This window comes from Lissotriton vulgaris, chromosome 5, assembly GCF_964263255.1.
Source record: "Lissotriton vulgaris chromosome 5, aLisVul1.2, whole genome shotgun sequence".
In the NCBI taxonomy this organism is placed as follows: Eukaryota; Metazoa; Chordata; class Amphibia; order Caudata; family Salamandridae; genus Lissotriton; species Lissotriton vulgaris.
The window spans coordinates 1,190,405,999-1,190,427,243 of record NC_141693.1 but is presented as its reverse complement, the minus strand read 5'-3'; the positions used below and the strand labels follow the sequence as shown (position 1 = coordinate 1,190,427,243).

The following is a 21,245-nucleotide window of genomic DNA, read 5'->3' as shown; positions in this document are numbered from 1 at the left end:
CTTCTCTTCTATAGTCCTCAGCCGACCAAATCACAGTAGTTCTCCCTTTATCTGCCTGCTTAATTACAATTGAAGTGTCATGTTCAGTCCTCCCAAGATGTACAACATAGGGGTTTGCAACCAGCGAGGACGCAAGGACAACAAGGAGGAGACTACGGCGAGGAGGAGGGCAGCCCGGATATGCCAGAGCAGGTAAGTGATTATCTCCTGTTCTGTTGGGTGTGGGCGCAGGGGCTAGCTATGCTATGCCATGGATTTGGAGTTTTGTCTGAACTCCGCGTTCCCAATGTACGCGTGGATGGCAAAACTCTGCAAACACCACTGGCGGAGCAGAGTTTACCACCCAGGCTTAGTCCTAACTATAACTACCTACTGGCGACATCTAGTAGGTAATATATATATATATATATATATATATATATATATATATATATATATATATATATATATATACACACACACACAGACACACAGACAAATACATACACGCCTACTACCTTAAATACACTTACCTTGCATTGTAAAGGCATGCTTTGTGAAGGCATTTCATTGTAAAGGCTATGCATGGTGAATGATGCTTTGTAAAGTCATGGGGGCATATTGCCAAGGTGGGCGAAATGTGATCATTGCGGTTTTAGCGGCCGTTTTCGGCAGCGACAGCTTGTAGGTGATAGCGGGCATTTAGGTGCCCACTTTGCATGTCAGCGATATTTATCGCTAATGACATGCAAAGTGGGCGTACCCAACCTGTTAGGGACTGAAAGCAGTTGCTAATGTCGCTATCGCCTATTAGCAAGGCAGGCATAGTGATGGAAATACTTGCGCTAAGCGCGAATATCTCCAAATACTAATGCCTGCTCCGACCAGTTCATAGCCATTATATCCAATGGGAGATGGATATGTCGTAGACCCTGTTAGTGATAATGCATGAATATCGCTGTATTCTCAGCGATATTCACGGATTTCGCCGCTATTGCCGGAAATATTATCGCTTTCAAGATAAACGTTGCTAATAGCACGTTATCTTAGCGATAATAGCCGGCGATGTGCGGTGATAAAAAAAATTGCCGCTAAGCCTATTTAGCGAAAAATATTGCTAGTTGTTGGTAATATGGCCCATAGTGTGGTAATACCTGCTTTGTAAAGGCTGTTTCCCTTCTTAGTTCTTTCTTGGGATAGGAACTGTGAATGATGTGGAGCCTACTTTACCCACACCATTAGGAGCTTCATGGCTCCCTCTCAGGTTGCCTTCTGGTGCACTGACCGACAATTAGTACAGCCCTGGAGTCGTGGTCCAACCCCAAACACCGTAGACACTGGTGATCAGAAGCAGATAACTGTCTGCCCCATTTCCCACAAAGCTTAAAATTGGTGAATTTGCTGTGGGACATGTTCCCTTTCTCTTTGGGATCATATTGCCCAAAAGAATAGACAATAAGTTAAAAAAGATGGTAAAAAAGTGATCAAAATAGCTATCTGAATCAGTGCTATTGATGCGGAAAGAAAGTAACTGATGCCATCATGCCAGGGTGATGCCTTTATAGGCACCACACACATCACTTCCAATGCGGACCCATTTGATGTGGGGCTAATTGACTCCAGCTAAAGGCATACAGAAGTTCTGCTCAAGATTTCCTGATCCAGTCTGATGTCTGGGCAATATTCGAAGGTGAGGAATCTGCAGTTAGTAATCTTTATCAGAAACCTTTTGTGCCAAGAAACGCACCTGCTTATTCCCTTCAGAGTATGTGAGTGTTCAGATTGGGAATGCTCTCTTAGCCCTTAACTACCACCAAGTTAATTTCTGGGCCCAATAGGGAGTCAGCCGGATTTACAGTGGTGAGATATTGAGACTGGAATAAACCATTTTGTTCATTATCTCCCCCAGAGATGGGTTCATGATTAATCAAGGTCCCGGGAATGGGAACTAACCAGTTAGAATGAGAATTACCAGGTCAAGAATTGCAGATATCCCCAGATTATAAGGACTTTTTAAAATACATTTACCTCCTGCTTTAAGCAGACAGTAAAGGGGGGAACAGGGGCCACAGCAAGTTCATGCTGACATCAGGGCAAGTTCCAAAACGTCTCAAATACGTCCTATACCATGCTGGGGTTCTGGTGGGGATTGGGCTCAGATAAGCCTTCTGTATACCCTGGAACTCCAGTGGTTTTACCAGAGCTTGTTTCACACCCTGTAAAATAGCCCTCATGTTCGCACACCCAATAAATCTGAGCGCAGGATCATCAGCCTTCTTGAAGCCACTAAGAGTGGTATCCTGACCAGAGGTACTGCTCCATTGAACTCAGAATTGACCACTTTGTGGTGGTAAAGGATGGTTTTATAGTATGTATATCATTGCAGAATCAAATCTTGGTGGAACTTGGGGATTAAATAATTGGTCCTTAGTAAGCCTTTCAAAGGTAGATAATACACGTTTGGTGGTAACACCAGTTATTTAAACACTACGAAACAACAAATATGTGGTAGTAGACATTATATCGAACATGGTGAGAAACACCGATGCAGAATCTGACTTGTTGCCATTAGATGTTTCCATCTGACGTTGGTATTTGATTTCTCCACTGTATAAACTACAAATCACTTTACTGTATTGCTTGATTGATTCAGGCACCCTTTTACAAAAGTAGATGATAAGCATATTTCAGATGAAATAAAATGTTTTTCAATTAATGCATCCACCACTAGTTAATCTTTTTTATTTCTTAATTACTTTACACTCTGAGCAGTCCACATATATGCCTTATCATTAAAAGCATCTAAGGCAAGTCACTTCATCTTCCGTTATTTCAGTTCTATTATTTTCTTCAGATGTGGACCCTAGGAAACAAATAGGCATTTTCGTGGTTATTTAGAGTATAGTGGAAGAGTGCATCTGCTACACAACGGAATTATTCTTGGGAAAACTTGTGCTCCCCTCCAAGCCAAATTAGAGATAGAAAACCCACTGAGGAATTCTTCAGTAAGCAATAGCATCAGTCCCTATGTCTATGCTCACTAGCCCTCAACATCATTATGTGGCCTCAGAAGCTCAAACATTAATACTGAACGCAGGCTCTGCATCCTTTTCAACATTTGTCCATATGCACAAATTGGGTACTTTTTGTGAGAAGGTTCATGCCCTTTGGCACTGGAGCTCAGTCGTGCAGATAGGCGACCACAAGCCAAATTCTTAGCTGTGATGGCTGCTGCTCTTGCACCTGTAGTTTTAACAAATTATTTTATGTGCAGTAGACCCAAATAATCATTGAAAAAGGTGCACAACTCCTTACAGGGCTTATACGCAGTGTGCTATACAGATATATGACTCAGTTCCCACTTCCTCACTTTGTAGCAAAATGCCTCAAGGCATCATAGCACTACAAAACAAATAACTGTGCAGCATTGCGGTGATAAGATTGTAGTTTACAGTGGACTGAAGCCAATCGCAGGTCTTGTAAGAGAGCTTGGCTTATTGTGCACCCATCCACTTTTCTTCTGTTTTCTAACTGCCAACCAGAGATGTAAACCAGAACTTTCCAAGTTGTTCATAATCCATTACCTTCTGCAGCCAGAAAGCGAGTGCTTCCCATCTGAAGCAACCGCAGTGTGCTTCTCTCCACCCACTCCGCTTCCACAGCAGACTTCTTCCGCAGCACCATGGAGTAAATGTTGCTCCTTCATACTTGCACCCCCTCGGTGCACTTCAAAACGATCCCACTCTGGGTTCATGGGGTGGTTGTGGGGCACAGACGTCTTGGTGCTGCCTAGCAGATCAGCAGCATTTACTGTCAGTGCCAAATTAAATGGCGAGTGACGCAACAACAAATCCCAGAGCAGGCATGAGAACCCTTCCTTACTGCACACTACAGACTGCACAAGGGAGGGCTGTGTCACGGCCGCTGGAATGCTAGGATCAGGCAAGCATTGCAGTAAAACGTCACTACGTGATGCGGGCAGAGGTTTTGGCCGACCTTCACATCTTAAGCATAGCATCTAGTGACAAAAACTCAGTCAACTACGTCCGCTGAGCGGAGTTCACCGCCCACCCCTAATACCCTGAAGGTAGAATGGATGTCCAGGAATGAGGTGAAGTTTGATTCCAGTGTGGTGTGCAGGAACGGAGGACTACTGAGAGCGATCTATATTCCTCGGTGTTAGACGGTTGCAGAATCTCCTGATATTCACAGTTGGAATCGAGAAGGTGTGAATGGTAAGTTGTGCGCTGTGGTATAACTGGAGCTGTGCAAAGTGACTGAGCCATTGTGCCAAAGAGCTGAGTGAAACAGGACCCAAGCTGCTGTGTCTAGGGATCAAGTGCCACATAACTGCTGCACCAAGAAGTAACCAACCATATTGTTACTTGAGCTGTAGATACTATACCCAGCCAGTGAGGCCACCCATGCCACACTTGCTGCCAAGAATCTAAGTGACTCATTCTGCAACCTTAGAACTACGCAGCCGGATGTACCTATATTGTGCACTGCAGCGACCCAGTGTTCTATTGAAATACCTTCAACTAAGTGACCAGCCTCAGAAGCAATGCAAGGAAGGCCTAACCCTGGTGACTGGCTCATGCTCAGCCCCAGAAGCAGGGGAGTGCTGAAGCCAGAAGGGAACAGGGCATCCACCAGAACTCTGCTTGATCAGCAGTCTCGCATCTATTCTTGGGTGAGTAACTGTTTACATATTAGGAAACTGTGCACTATCAGAAGTACTTATGAGCTAATTATATCTACATCATGCCTCAAAGGGAAGATCTAGCTGGGTTAGAGGATGAGACAAGGGACATAGAGGAGGGGGGCATCAATGGACTCTAGCTCCTGCATTCTAATGTGAACTCTGAATATAGCTGTGTGGGATTTAGTCCTAGTTTGTAATAAACATACTTTTCTTTTTGAGAGTTAAGTCCTGTGTTGGACAATCCATTTACATATCTCTGTATGTTGAGAGCTGAGCTTTATCACCCCACACTACTTTTCTGAGAAGCCTGAGACTTCTCTCCATCATTAACACTGAGATACAAGTACTGAAGGGGTTGTACAGCTCCTGCCTTCAGGAACACAGCTTCGGTTTGCAGAGCCATATTAGGACGAACCCTGAGACATCAGAGGGAAACCACTTCAATCCCTATGTTTGAGTCCCAGTAGACCCTTGTTGCCCAGTGGGCCCTAGAGTGAAGTGAGGGGATAGATTACTGTAACTTGGAGACTGAAACCTTTTATCAACGTACTTTATTGTCAAGCTCTGTGATAGAATTTAAAATACTAGTATTTGCTGCATCCTCAAGGCACTAGTCTCTCTGGCATTTCTAGCACTAAAAGGAGAGCCCATTTGCATTTAGTCATAATGACATTCAGAGATCCTTACTCTCGCTTCAGTTAGATCTCAATTCTTCTAAATGGAGTTTGAATGAATGAATGAATGAATGAATGAATGAATGAATGAATGGGATTCTATATCGCGCGACTTAGCCCGAAGACATCAAGGCGCCTAACAGAAAAGTTCAGAAAGTCAAATAAAAATAACTACAAGTATAACTACAAGTTTGTGTTTCTAATTTGTCATTGAAGTTCCCAGTTTATGTGACCCTCCTCACACTTGGTCATCTACTTGTGCCCAAATAAGATCTAACATCCCACACGAAAGCAAAATTCCAATTCATCCAACCATTCTGTGTTCGCTAATTGCAGCACAATTTGACTCCACCAGAGTTCCTTCGGCATTACCATGTGATAGGTGGACTCATGTGCATCAGTGAATGCTATGGGCATATTGTTTACAGAAAGACCACATTAAGCATGCGTTTCTCACCTCTTTAATGGTTCCACAATCATTGAATGAAATGTTAAATATGACAACTGTAGCTGTAATCTGTGGAAGACAGCTCTGGTCATTCAGGAACACATCTTCAGTATAGCCCAAAGATTCCAGATAGTGCCTTTTAATTGTGATAGACATCCGGTCTTTAGAACATTCCAGACCAACTAGAGATAAAGAAAGGGCATGAAGAAATATACAAACATAAATCTTTAATTTAATTGTTTGAAATAATTTCTGGTATTTTAATGTAACTCTGATTCCTATAAATCCAACTACTATTCTAACACTTGCTGAATAGTCTTTAGCAAAACAGCTCAGGCTACTTTGAAAACTGTAGTATTTGGTTAAAATAATGTGCACATCACTAGAGTGCGCACCCTTTAAATACATTTGGAAAATGGACTATGGACACGTGTGCTAAATAAGTACCAATACATTCTTACATAAATACATCACAAGAGTTTAATAGTTGTCTAGGAAAACCCAAAAAGTAGAATATTAGATTCATAGATTCCTTTGCAAATTAAGCATGCATGTGTTGGAAACCGGAAATCAAACAAACTTCAAACCGTGAGGTTGCATTGGTGCAGCAAATTCTCATTCAACACGTTTAAAATAAAAAATTGGGCACGCTAGTAGGTTTGGGCATTTTAGCTGAATATTTTATTTGTTGTTATGGCAGTAATGGTTGGATTAGAGAATAGTTGCTCTTAATTGCGCGCTGCAGGTAACAGAACCCCCCAGACCCTTTTTAGTAAATGTGGCACGCAACAAAGAAAACACATTGGAAGCCATTAAATCACAGTATGAGAAGGGAAAGGGACATGGCAAGGCTAAATCTAAGGTTCTCTGGGTGTGCAATAGATAGGGGAAAAAGCTAACTATACCAGCGTTTCAGTCAACAGGCTTTACATCTAGTAACAGTACAGATCTGAATGAGCATGGAAAAGTAGGATCAAAGCAGAGAACAACCGGTGATACTTCATAGTCCAATTGAACCAATCCCTTGGCATTCTCATTTGTATCCATCACAAATAAAGTGGCCTCGAGATATGCACCAAAACTGCCACATGTCAGGAGCAACAGTTCATTTTCCAATGGTCTCCGATTATAATTTGACAGTAAATTGTAGCTGAAGAGGGGGTTATCTTTTTCCCAGCAGAGGTTCATCTTCAGGGTGGAAGGGTCATGCCCCCCACCTTTTCCCCAACATAAATAGTGTCTGTCAGGCTGAAGAAAGATCAGCCTAATATATACTCTTTATATTTTGGTCAGGCAGTGCGGCAGGCGCCTGGCTGCCTGAGCTGACCATTGCCAGGCTGAAGATGTCACAGATACTGTGGGCATAACCTCTTCAGAGTAACAAAGCACCTCAAGGCCCTCTCCCTTATGATGAGGAGGAGCATCATTGATAATCTCGGGTCTGGTTGCTTCAGTTTTAAGCCTTGAAGTGCCCAGTGCTGAGTGTCTCTAGCTGACACCTCGTCACAGAGTTGAGTGGTTTCAGTAAATCTCACTGATTCCATCCCATTCTGTGCTGAGGTAAGGGCTGCCACTTCCTCTTATGGCTAACTTAAGGAGACGGCAGTCACAACCTTGCTGAAACCTCAGAGACTTCCCTCCAGAGATTCTGCAGAAGGTAAGTGTTAGATTTTTATTAAATGTTTGTTGTGGGGAAACAGCCTTTACAATGCGAGCATTACCACGCAATGCCTTTACCACACATCATTTACTGCGCATTGACATTACAACACAATGCCTTAACATGCCTTTACCACGCATATACCTTTACCACGCATGCCTTTACAATACAAGTTATGTGTATTTAAGGTTAGTAGGTAAGTATTTGTACATATATAAATACATATATGTATAATTGTTACCATCTTATGTACAGGACACCCGACATTTCCTCAGATTAATCAATAACGTAATCTGGGAAGAAAATATGCTACTTATGACATTAGATGTCAGTAGCCTGTATACATGTATACCACATGACCTTGGTTTAGAAGCCTTTGCCCATTACTTTAGGGACAGACCTGTTGGTTTTTTGAAACACACAGAGATGTTATTAACAATGATATCTCAGTGTCTAAAAAACAACTTTTTCATTTTTGATCATAGGATGTACTGTCAGTCCCTGGGGACCGCAATGGGAACCTGCTTCGCCCCCAGTTACGCTGGTCTTTACCTGGGCTGGTGGGAGGAGCAGGTGGCCAATAACATCAGTGCCTTTTCCCAAAACGTGGTCCTCTGGGCACGGTACATCGATAATATTTTTTGCATTTGGAAGGGGGATACTGTCACAGCTGAAAATTTTGTCAAAGAACTAAATGAGAATAACTTAAATCTTGCATTTACAAGCAGATAAACAAAGACAGAATAGAATTTCTGGATATAATAGTGAGAGCAAGAAACCAGAAATTAGAAAGTGAGCCATTCCGAAAGCACACAGCAGGAAATAGTATTTTGAGTGCTGCTATTTGCCATCCCAGGAATCTCATCAACAGTATCCCATACGGGGAGCTGTTGAGAGCTAGAAGAAATTGTAGCTCCAATGACACCTTCCAAAGAGAAGCTGAAATCATGCAAGAAAGATTTAAAGAGCAAGGATTCTCGCAAAAAACAGTAAAGGCAGGATATGAAAGAGTGAGCATAATCAACAGAGAGGACTTACTGGGTGTAAAAGAAGAGAGTGATAAGAATGAACCAGTGAGATTTATCACCACCTTCAACAATCAGACCAAAGAAGTGAGAAAATGTATAAGTAAATTTTGGCATGTACTAGGAACAGATACAACCATAAAAAACTGTATTGATGTTTGTCCCAGTATTACTTACAGGCGATGTCCAGCGTTACAGGACATACTTTGCAATAGTAACTTGCCATACGAAAAGAAAAAAAACATCTATCCAAGGCTTTTTCAAATGCTTCTCCTGGAAAGCGTGTAAATTTAGTAACAACTGTAAACAAATCACACTTTCAGGAAACCAGAAACCATTTATCATCTCGAAGCATTTAAATTGTGAGACAGAATTCTGTGTCTATGCCCTAATATGCCCCTGTAAATTGGTGTATATTGGCAGCACCATAAAGCCAGTAAAACTACGCATACTGGAGCACATGCGAGCTATCACCAATGACGATAAACAGTATCCCATCGCTTGCTACTTCCAAAAACATCATAAAGGAAATGTAAATTTGTTGCAATATTGTGCTCTAGATTCAATCCCAATATCTGAAAGGGGTGGAAACAGAGAACAAGAATTACGTAGGCTAGAGTCACGATTAATCATCAAATACGAAACTATGCAGCCAGGAGGGATCAATAAGGATGAGGAATTGGCAGTCCACCTAGGCTGAGAACTGCATTGTGTTTATCATATTATATGAAGGAAATTTTGCCTCTGTGTTGCTATTCAGAGTTTGTTAAGACATGTTTTTAAAGTGGTACTTGACCAATTTTAATTGATATGCACATTATTCACTTGTAGGAGACGGAGTGTTTTGCCCAGTATGAAGAAATTCTGAGCTTTGAAGGAACATTGAGAGAAACAAATCGTTTCAGCCCACATGGGCAGAAGTGTACAACCTATATATATTTTTTCCAATATGACAGTCAAACTAAGCCGTGATCTATACGCCCACTTGGGCAGAATTGTATAAAAGTTTGTAAATAGTACACCTTTCTGACAAAATACATGAATTGTGTGTCATCTAGAATTTACGCCCACTTGGGCTATGAGAACTACAATAATTTTCAATATCATGTGAAGTTTAGAGATTTTCTATCTCAAAATGTGATACGTTAATTTAAAACTGGTTATAAATGCATTTTTCATATGTAAAACAAATCATGGCGAAAATATGTAAATAATATAAGTATTGACTATGGATGTTTAGTTTAAAATACTGTTCTAACATGGCGACTCAGTATCCAAGAGAAAACAATGGGCTGAGTAAAATCCGTAGTCCTCTTTTTATGGTTTTACACTATATCACCTAAACACTGTGTGTTAGCAACCGACCCGTGACCAAGGAACCGGCTGGTTCCGAAACGCGTCGGGCAATGTTTGCAACTGCTGCATAAAGAATAAACTGCTTCACCTAAAAACTGGGGCTCGGCGTCTTTTCTTACTCGTACCGTAAGAGCTCTTTTGCTGGAATGTATGTATATATATATATATATATGTGTGTGTGTGTGTATGAGAGAGAGTTCCTGCAGCAGCCCATTCACATCCACTATGCAGGATCAGTGCGAGTTTTGAATATTCAAAAGGTTGGAATCATAGTATGTGATAAAGTATGTGACACCGAAAAGACTTGCACACATCTGTTTTGGATTTAAATGAAGTTTAATGATGCAATGAATTTCACCCACTCAGGGGCTTCGTCAAGCCCAGTATGAAAAAGGACCATCACCTTAAGATCGAGGGATGTCATGTGACTTTCATAGACATGGCAAATTTGGAAACAAACAGTAAAAGTGCATGTCATGTTACAGAAATACAACATAAATTATAATTATCTAGTTTTGTTTGTGCAAGCATCTGAAAATGAAGTCGTGTATAATACATAATAAAATATATTCCTTGTTACTGCATCAAAAAGTGAAGTCGTTGTCATTGCCTCAAAGTAAACATTACATTTCCCTTATACGAAACATACATTCAACGATGTTGCCAGGCAGGTTATGTTCTAATGCATGAAGCAAAACAAATGTTGTAAATACATGTACATCGTAATTTGTTAAAATGCTCAGTTCCTCTTTCTTTAATTAAATTGCAAGAGCAACCAGAGCTGGTCCTAAGCAGGATCGGAAATAGGGGGGAACCTTCTACATGAAAACCAAGTGGCTGGCAGAGCCTACACTCTCTATCATTGTGATGCACATAGGACCTGTCCCGGCTAGCATGCCATACCTCACAATAGTAATTGCGGACTCTAATGGTCAAATGCCAACGTAAATAATAGACTGCGGATGAAAGTGGTGTATCACAAAACCCAAACAATCAGGGGAAGGGACATAGGTCCTATTCATCCCATATAGGATAGTGACAGCAATATGGCTCACTGGGATCCTATTATGGAAGAAAAAAACAAAATGCACTTGAAGAAATAGAGGTAAAATTTAAAAAAGATATGTAATATTTCCAATATTTAGAAACATGTGCTGGTGCCACAGCCATATGGCACTTGCTAAGGCTATGGCACTAAATACTGTAGACCAAAATGTCTACCACAAATGTATCCCTCTAAATAAACTTACACCACACACAGAGAAATCTATGAAAATTATTTTGTCTCCACTACCAGGACAGCCCAAAATAAAGTTGGAAATGAAAATAGAGCATGTAAATTAATCAGATGAAAGGATAGGATATTAGGTGTTAGATCAATGGGGGAAACTCAGAAAGACCACAGGACTCAAGCCAGAAATCTATATCAGCCGATATGGACAGGTAATTCTTCGTCCTCATTGAGTCCTCCCAGGGATTTATCCCAAGTAGAAAAGTGTACTCTGACTCCAACAGCCTGAGTCTCTTCTCCCTGTCCCCTTCTCGTGCACTCTTCATGACCCTGTCAATGCCAAAATAAGACAAAAGATCAGCATTTTGATTATGTACTCTTGCCCAGTGCCTTACCACTGGGTAATTTACATCAACAGTCATAATGCCTCTATAGTGTTCCAAAACTCTTTTCTTCATTGGACAGAGGGCACTGCCCACATATTTGTAACGACATGGGCATAGCAAAACATACACAACAAAATCACTTCCATATGTGATGAATTTGTTAATGCAGCATTTTTGCCTGTAGGAAGTAGATAATCCCTTTAGTTGCTGCTCCCTTTATAGGCCTTGCACCATCTGCATTTGTACAAACTATTCTGTTCATGTAGCCAACCACCTTGTGTCTCCTGTGTATTTGTCGAATTGTGTACCAGGAAATCCCACAATGACTTAGATTTGCAGTATGTGACTAATGGGTTGCAGAGCATGGAGCTCCCAATTACCTGGTCAGATTTGACCAAATGTCATTGTCTATTCAGTACTTTTCTCATGTATCTGATTCACTGTTAAAAGTAGTAATCAGTCTAACAGTATGGGGATCTTGATATTTTTTCTATCTCTCAGTTAGAAGGCCCTCTCGTGTGACATGCACAGGTTTTTTACTAGCTGCTTTTAAGACCTTGTAGCGCTAGCCTCTTGCTCTGACTCAATATGTTGTGCGTCCCTCCTTTTCTTTATAAGCCTGCCCAGTGTTGCAATTGTGCCTGGCCCTAGGCAGTTCTCCGTAAGGGATGCTTCTTATAAGCATTTTTAGATGATGACTACCAGTGTGAAGAATGATGTTACCTGCCTTGCTCTTACTGAGAAGGCTGATCTCTATTTTGTTATCAATTACCTTGACAGATACCTCAAGGAAATCCAATTCCGTATCATGAATTCTATGTGTGAACTTCAGATTGAGTTCATTGCGATAAATGTGCAGCAGAAATTCTTGCAAAGTGTCTTTTGTGCCTTCCCATTTGATGAACAAGTCATCTATGAATCTAGTCCAGAAAGCAAAATGTTTGGTCCATCTCTTATTAGTGTTTACCCATACATGTTGCTCCTCTCACAATCCCATAAAGATGCATGCATAACTTAGAGCAAAGCAACTTCCCAACATAACCAATTGACAATACCAAACTTAATTGAAAATGAAGGAGTTGCTCTCCAAACAAAATGGTAACATTTCTAGTAGCATCATGGAATGATCAAATCTGTGTAAAGATTTATCATAGAAAAAATGTCTGCAAGCTTGTATTCCCAGATTATGATCAATACATATATTGAGGGATACAACATGCAAAGTGACCAAGGTGTAATCTCTTTGCTGGGTATGTCTGAAATTCTACAGATGAAGTTAGTGCTGTCCCTGCAATATGAGGGTAAAGCTAAAAAGTAAGGCAGGGTAAGTAGTAGTCAAAGTAAATGGAGGTTTGTTCCAATAAATTACTGTAAGCAGAAATGATAGGTCCTCCCTGTTTTTGTGCACTTAGGGCACATGTAAAATCAGGGTACCACAATCAATCAATCAATCAATCCGGAGTTTGTTAAAGTGCGACTACTCACCCGTAAGGGTCTCAAGGCGCTAGGGGTGGGTGGGGTGGGGGGGTGCAGGTTCCATTCCATCAAGGAGGGGGTCTGTCGAAGAGCCAGGTTTTGAGGTTTCTTTCGAAGATGGGGAGCGATGTTGTCTGTCTGAGGTGGAGCGGAAGGGCGTTCCATGCTTTGGCCGCGAGGAAGGAGAAGGAGCGGCCTCCTGATCTGGTATTTCTGGTGCGGGGGACCACGGCGCAGGAAAACTGGGCTGATTGTAGGGTCTTTTGGGTGCGTGGAATTTGAGCCGGCTGTTCTGGTATGCTGGTCCGGTGCCGTGGAGGGCCTTGTGTGCGTGGGTGAGCATCTTAAAGGTGATTCTCGCCTTGACGGGGAGCCAGTGGAGTGTGCGCAGGTGCTGGGAGATGTGGCAGTGTTTTGGCAGGTTGAGGACCAGTCTTGCGGTGGCGTTCTGGATGTTCTGTAGCTTGCGGATGAGGTTTTTGTTTATTCCGGCGTAGAGTGCGTTGCCGTAGTCGAGTCTGCTGGTGACCAGGGCGTGAGTGACTGTCTTTCGGTGTTCGAGGGGGATCCATTTGAAGGTCTTACAAAGGAGGCGGAGGGTGTGGAAGCAGGAAGATGAGACAGAGTTGATCAGGCGGTCCATTTTGAGCTCGGAGTCCAGGATGATTCCCAGGTTGCGTGCGTGGTCTGTGGCGGTTGACGGGTTTCCGAGGGCGGTGGGCCACCAGGTGTCGTCCAGGCATCGTGGTTTGGGCCCATGATGAGTACTTCTGTTTTGTTGGTGTTTAGTTGTAGGCAGCTGTTTTTCATCCATTTGGCGACGGCTTCCATGCCTTCTCGAAAGTTGCGTCTGGCGGTGTTGGGCTCGTTGGATAGGGAGAGGATGAGCTGGGTGTCGTCTGCGTATGACACGATGTTGAGTCCGTAGGTTCTGACGATGGGGGCAAGTGGAGCCATGTAGACGGTGAAGAGCGTCGGGCTGAGGGAGGAGCCCTGGGGGACTCCGCAGGTGGTAGGTGTGGGGTCCGAGAGGAAAGGGGGGAGTCTGACCCGCTGCGTCCTGCCGGAGAGGAAGGAGCAGATCCAGTTGAGGGCCTTGTCCTGGATTCCTGCATCGTAGAGTCTGCGTATTAGGGTGCGGTGGGAGACTGTCTTGAATGCCGCTGATAGGTCGAGGAGGATGAGGGCTACTGTTTCTCCTTTGTCCAGTAAGGTGCGGATGTCGTCTGTTGCGGCGAGGAGGGCGGGTTCCATACTGTGGTTTTTTCTGAAGCCGGATTGGGAGGAGTCGAGGATGTTGTGTTCTTCAATGAATGTGGCGAGTTGGCTGTTGATGGCTTTCTCGATGACTTTCACTGGGAAAGGGAGCAGGGAGATGGGTCTGTATTTTTTGAGGTCGGTGGGGTCCGCTGAGGGTTTCTTTAGGAGGGGGTTGACCTCGGCGTATTTCCAGTCGTCGGGGAACGAGGTGGTCGCCAGGAAGCGGTTGATGGTTTGGCGGGCCATGGGTACGATGGTGTTGGCGGCTCTGTTGAAGATGTGGTGGGGGCAGGGGTCCGTGGAGGCCCCTGAGTGGATTGCCTTCATTGTCTTCAGTGTGTCTTCGGTGGTGAGGGCTGTCCAGTCATCAATCACTGGTTTCCGGGTGTCGGGGTGGTTGGTGAGGGTTCAGTGTGTTGGTTGTCTTCGTCAAAGTTGTCCTAGATGCTCTTGATTTTGTGGTGGAAAAAGATGCTGAGTTTGTCGCAGAGGTCTTGTGAGGGAGGGATGTCGGTAGACTCGCTGGTGGGTTGGGCGAACTCCTTGATGATGCTGAAGAGATCCTTGCTGTTGTGTGCGTGGGTGGAGATTCTGTCTTCAATCAGGGTTTTTTACATGTAGAAATTGATGTTACTCTGTGCTAAGAAGGCCCGTCTCCTTCCACCGCCTGGGAAGTGTGTAATATGTGTCAAAGAAAGTGTTCTTTTTGCAGTCACTGGTATTGAGGAGCTGCCACTGTGCCTCCTTCAGATATTTGTTCACATCCCATGGTACCACATTTCACCCTTTGTCAGAAAGTTTGACAATGATATTGTGGTCTTTGGACAAAGTGTCCAGGGCTTGTTTCTGTCCCTTTGTGAAATTGGATGCAAAACTATTACCGGACTTCTTTCGTATTGTCATTAGATCCCTGGTGACCTCCTCATGAAATATACAGATGGAGTCATGGGGTCTGTTTGGATTACATGTTGATCAAGGTTTAAACTAATTTAGGCTTGTTCTGTCCTATTCCAGATTGAGTGATATAAAAAAGTCCCTTCTGAGATTCATTCAGTGTTTCCCACCTCTAAATCTAGCAGTGCCGCTAAACTAGGAATATCTCCTTTGCACAGTGTGTCAAAAGTAGTATCTCGAACCGGGGCAATTGCAGACACCGTTAAGTTAATATTTTTTGGAATTGTTTCATAAATATCTTCTTAAGTTTTAGTTTGCGTACAAAAAGAAAAATATCAATGTGTGTTCTGCAATACTCCTGGTTTGTTGGGGTACAGAAAGAAACGCCAAGTACTAGGAATGATTGCTCTTCTTCAGTGAGCACATGTGAAGTTAAATTGACAATAGTTAAATGGTTCTCACCCATTATTGTTTCCTTGTCTGCGCTGCGTTCTTCCCATGAGGCATGTTGTCCTTTGTTGTAGTGATTTCTGCCACCTCTTCTGACTTTTTTGCTCTTGCATTGTTTCCTCCTCTTCCTCTTGGTGATCTCTACCTCTATGTTGGGTATGATTGTAAAAAACAATATTCGTCCATGGTTGAAAAGGGGTGAATTCCCCTGGAGGAATTCTGTTATAATGTAACAAATTCGAAAACTGGTCCTCCATGTCTGAGGAGAAATTATCAAATTCTGATTCAGAGGTAATTAGTTCCTGCTGTTTTAGGGCTCCTCCTTACATGAACTTCCTTATTGCACCATCAACTGTTCTGGCAAAGGATAGGATACAGCCATTTGTATTATCCTGATTGTTTCTGAGAAACTAAATCTTTTACTTAAGATTAATTTCCTCCTCCTATTTTTCTTGTCTTGCCTCCATTTGAGGAAGAAAACTGTGAACCTCCTCTTGTTCAGGATGCTTATCCAGTAGTTTCTTCAATTTGGCAAGTTCTTGCATCAGCTGTGCTATTTCCAAGCTGTTGAATTTGGAGAGGAGCACGTTACAGCTATCAACTGTGACCATCCCTCCAAAGGTTGTGGATTTGGGTTGTAATAAGTTGAGGTAATTAGTATTCTCAGGCCATGAGGTACCCTGCCTACTTCGATATAATTGTCCAGAGACATCTCTTCCCAGCACCTATTGATTTCTTTCTTAAGCAGTCTCTCGTATTCCAACAAAATCTGTTTAATTATTTTTGTGGTCACTGGTTCTCCATGCCTTCCAGTAGCTGTGCATGGCTCCTGTCAGTCATCAAGGTCATTAAAAAGCGTGTGTGCTGCCTCTGTTATTTTCTTTTGCATTTCACTCATGTTGTTATCAAATAGGAGCAGTCTTTCCAACTTTCTCAAATTGTTATTTATTCAGTCTGATTTTAGTACAGTCATTTCACGGCAACAGTTTCCCAGCAGTGTAGACACAAAGATACAAATATCCAGGTTATGAAACAGTGCTCCGTGTAGGACAATACCCCTGGAGTATCCCTGCCTCTTCTGAAATCATGGTTGTTGCTGGCGTGTAATGTGAAGGTGCACACAGCAAAGACAGGCGGGCCAGCCGGCATACACCCCACGCCCTCCGGCGTAATTCTGTCCCAAACCCTTGCAGATCCACATGTTTGCCAGCAGATTCCTCTGAGTAAGGCTATCCACTGCAGGCCTTTCTGACAGTCAGAAGACGTCGACATCAGAAGCTGCTGCAGAGACAGGCACAATTTCACCTGTGAGCGAGTTCTGGCAGCAGCCCAGTTGCATCCACAGTGCGAGTTTACAGGTGCAGGACCTGTTTTGAAAATCCAAAAGATCAGAATCAAGATTGTAGCGTTTGTGCTTGGGCTAGTGCTAGAACAGCGGCCGCGTTACGCTAATAATTACAGGAGCTGAGGTTACTGTCTACACGTGGCTCCGACCGCTTGTCGTAGCCACGCCTCTTTATATATAGGCCCTGGCGCGTGACGTCACACTTCAGCGCAGGGACGCTCAGGGACGCGGGTCATCTAGACCGCAGCTTACGCGCCCCCGAACATTCCTTCTAACCTTTATCAAAATAAAACAATATAGGCATTACAATGAACCATAAAATGATGGATCTGTTACCAGTCTGTGAGTGTCCATTTCAGGCTTCAATCTACCAGGTAATCAGCCAGCTGGGAGGAGGGAGCCGGGTTTATCATCAGTCCATAACGGAGCTGTCCGCCGAGACACCACTGCCCCCAGTGTTCCCGAAGGGGGGGTGTCGGTCTCTCCGGCCAGAGAGGAGGGGCTCAGTGTCCTGTTCCCAGGAGTGGCTGTAGATGGAGAGGTGTCACAGTCCATCGGGCCTTCTTCCTCGGAGACGTACTGGTCCATCTCTGGCTCCTCTCTCTCTCCAGGTCGGGGGCTCTGGCTGGGCTGCACGGTCCTCAGGGACCCGCCCTGGTGGGCCCTCTTGAAGAATAATATGTCTCTGGTAACTGTTTCTGCTCCTCTTCTGGCTGTCACCATGGTGCCCGTTCGACGGGTAACTGTCCAGGGTTGGTGTTCGAATGGGAGTCTGAACTTGTTGCCTGGCTACCGTTCCTTGACATAGACTTGGTCCTTCAGCGTTATCATGGACTCACGGGCCCCTCTCCGTCTGCTGGCTTGCTCATTGGAGTGAGTTCGATTCGCCAGAGTCTTTTCTTTGCTGGCTTGCTCAGGAACCCATGTGAGATGGTTCGGGAGTGTGTCTTTCACTATTCAGCCAATGGGCAAAGCACTAGGCGTTGCCTCTGTTGTAACATGTGGGGTCATGCAATATTCTCTGAGGAAACTGTAAATTGCCTTTTCCAGAGGTGATCCATCTGCGAGGGCTATGCGGATGGTCTTGTTGAGCGTAAGCATGAACCTCTCTACTTCCCCGTTGGCCTGGGGCCATCGCGGGGTTATCTTGCGGTGATGGATCCCGCAGTTTTTGAGGTAGTCGGCGAATTCTTGACCTTGGAACGGAGGTCTGTTGTCAGTTTTGACTACATCGAAGATGCCGTGGGTGGCAATAGTTTTCTCGAACTTTGTGATGACTTCCGTGGCCGTTTGGCTTCCTACGATTTCTATCTCTGGATACTTGGTAAAGTCATCAATTATTACGAGCGTGTACCGCCCATCAGGGAGGTGTCCGAAGTCCGCACTTACGCACTCCCATGGCCTCTGGGGGTTGTCTTCAGTCAGGACTGGATGAGGGCGATCCGGCGGCCCTGCTGCCTGACACCAATTGCATGTCTCTTCCACCAGGGGGTCCATGCCTGGGAACCACACCTTGGCTCTCAGTCGGCTTTTGGTCTTCACCATACCTTGATGTCCTCTGTGAGCTAGCTCCACCGCTTGGTGGGTTAGGCTGCTGGGCCGGACTAGACGGGGACCTCATAGGATGCATCCTTGGCTGTCGAGAGACAGTTCCTCTTTGACTCTTAAGATGGACTCCAGGGTGGCCTTTGCCTGCGGAGTTCTTTTGCCCAGGGATTCCTGGATGGAGCATCAATTTCCTGACTGTATTGCATCGGCGATCAGTTGGAGGCATTCGTCACTCTATGATGCTTCAATGATAGACTCTAGGCTCATAGGTAGTGGTCGGGATCTTTCCTTCACCAGCCGGACATACTCCTTGTTTGTCCTCCGCTTCCTGTTTCTCTATCAGAGTGGCTTCCCGGGGTTGTCTTGACAGGTAGTCTGCGGGGTTTGTTGACCCTGCCTTGTACTCCACTCGGTAGTCATACCCCTGTAGCTGGAGTATCCACTTCTCGATTCTGGGAGGCGGTTTCGATACTGTGCCTTGGAACAGCGGCAGAAGAGGTTTGTGGTCCGTGGTTACCGTGAAGGGGTGGCTGTACATGTAGACGTGAAAATGTCAGCCGGCCCAATGTATGGCTATGGCCTCTCTTTCAATCTGCGAGTACCTCTGCTCCGTGTCTGTCAGCGAGCGACTGGCGTAGGTGATGGGTGCCCACTCCCCGTTGTTCTGACGTTGCGTTAGCACCGTTCCTAGCCCGAAGGAGCTGGCATCCACGGCTATGTTGGTGGACTTGTATGGGTCGAAGTACGAGAGGGTGGTGTCCACCGACAAGGCTGCCTTGGTGTCCCGGAATGATTTCTCTTGTTCTGGGCCCCATTGCCACGTGGTGGCTGATTTGGTCAGTTCCCAAAGTGGCTAGGTGAGGTTGGAGAGATCCTGAATGAAGCCACCACAGAAGTTCACCATCCCCAGGAAACTTCTAGCTTCTGACACATTCGTGGGGACCTTGGCTTCCTGGACGTCCTTCACTTTATCGGGATCAGGTGCCACTCCGTGATCTGAGAACGTGTACCCAAAGAAGCTGATTTTCCGCTGCAGGAATTGGCACTTCTCCTTGTGTAAGGTGAGACCGGATTCTTTGATCCGCTGTAGAACCCCCCGTAGTCTTTGGTGGTGCTCTTTAATTGACGTTGCATAGATGAGTAGATCATCACTCACATTCAGGACTCCCGGGAGCCCGCTAAGGACTTCGCGAATGATGTTCTGGAACACTTCCGCTGCACTCGAGATTTCAAAATTGAGGCGCCGATATCGTCTCAGTCCTACGTGGGTGGAGAAAGTAGTGATGTATCTTGAATCTGGGTGGAGCGGTAATTGATGATAGCCCGACCGGAGGTCTACTTTGGAGAACCACTTCTCCCCGTTGAGTTCGCCCAGGATATCGTCTATAGTGGGGGTCTGGTGCCGCTCTCTCTTCACCGCTGCGTTTGGGAGATGCATGTCAACACAGATGTGGACTTGTCCAGGCTGCTTGGGTTTTCGGGCCACTACTATGGGGGATACCCATGGAGTAGGTCCACTGACCTTTTCTATGATTCCTTGCTTCTCCAGTGTTTCAAGTTCATCTTCCATTTTCTTCCTTAAATGGAACGCAATGCGCCGATGCCTCAGTGCGACTGGTTGAACTGATGGGTCTATGTGGAGAGATGCTTCCTTCCCTTTTAGGCATCCGATGTCCTTGAACACGTCTTCAAACTCCTCCATGATGGTGACTAGTTCTTCCTCTAGTACTGCCAGAGCGTAGGATATGAGCTTTAGATCTTCTGCCCATTGACCACCTAGCAGCATGCCACTGCCTTCTTTCATGATGTAGATCGTGGTGGGCACTGTGGCCTCTTGGTTTCTTAATTCTGTCTTGAGGCATCCGATCAGAGGGATGGGTGTCTTCTGGCCGTATGCAAACATCCGGATCTTCGCCTCACGTAGCGGCGGTTTTGCCTGCAGTTGGTTGTATACGTTTGCCGCCATTAGCTCAATGGATGCCCCGTGTCGATTGTGGCTCTCACCTCCTGCTGGTTAATCATGATGCCGCATCTCGGGAGTCGCCGTTTCTTTCTTTTTGGTTGGTCATTGGCGTACACGCAGTGGACCGGATAGTCCTCCGTGTCATCGTCCATGTCTTCACTGTCTCTTTCTTCTCTCACCACATGTGCGGCTTCTTTATTGGCTTTCGTGGACCTGCATACTGCCGCAAAGTAGTTCATCCATCCGCATGCGTTACATTTCTTCTCTCTTGCTGGGCAGTCTTGCATGCGGTGTGGCTGGCCACCGCAATAACCACACTTCTTACTTTTGTCTGGTGGCTTCCTCCTGCCTGTTTGTTTCCCTTTCGGCCTCACCACGTTCACTTTTTCAGCTGTGTGGGCTTGTTCAAGTTTGATAGGTCTGTGTAGGGCCGACTCCAGGTGGGACGCTCTTGCCTGAGATAGTTCCTTATTTCGACCCAGTTTGAGGATATCCGCGAGGGGCTTGTCATCCTATTGGAGTATGGCTAAACGGAGTTTCGACGAGAAACAGCCTTGGAGGATCTGCCCCTGATCTCTTCCTGTTCGTCCCGGAACCTGCAGGAGTTGGCCAGTTCTTTTAGTCTGCCATGGAACGCGTCTAGGGATTCATTGGCCTCTTGTTTTGCTTGGTGGAATATGAACCGCTCATAATCCTTGCTCGCCATGGGTTCAAAGTAGGCGGTCAGAGCTGTGAGGAGCGTTTGGTATGTTTTCGGGTTGGCCTCCATTAGTGTTTTGTATATGCAATGTAGGTCCTTGCCACCAAGGTGAAGGAGCAGGGCTCTGCGCCTTTCCCTCGAAATT

The 21,245-nt window shown here is 44.8% G+C and overlaps 1 protein-coding gene across 1 annotated transcript in view; it reads right to left on the bottom strand.

Annotated features, from left to right (window-relative positions):
• The window catches only part of LOC147712249 (scavenger receptor cysteine-rich domain-containing protein DMBT1-like), a 37,256-nt gene extending 31,294 nt beyond the window's left edge, over positions 1-5,962 (bottom strand). The window contains exon 1 of the mRNA XM_086920302.1: positions 5,816-5,962. Within this exon, the coding sequence (XP_086776428.1) occupies positions 5,816-5,962 (147 nt within the window). The remainder of the gene's footprint in view (positions 1-5,815) is intronic.
• Positions 5,963-21,245: the final 15,283 nt, after the last annotated feature.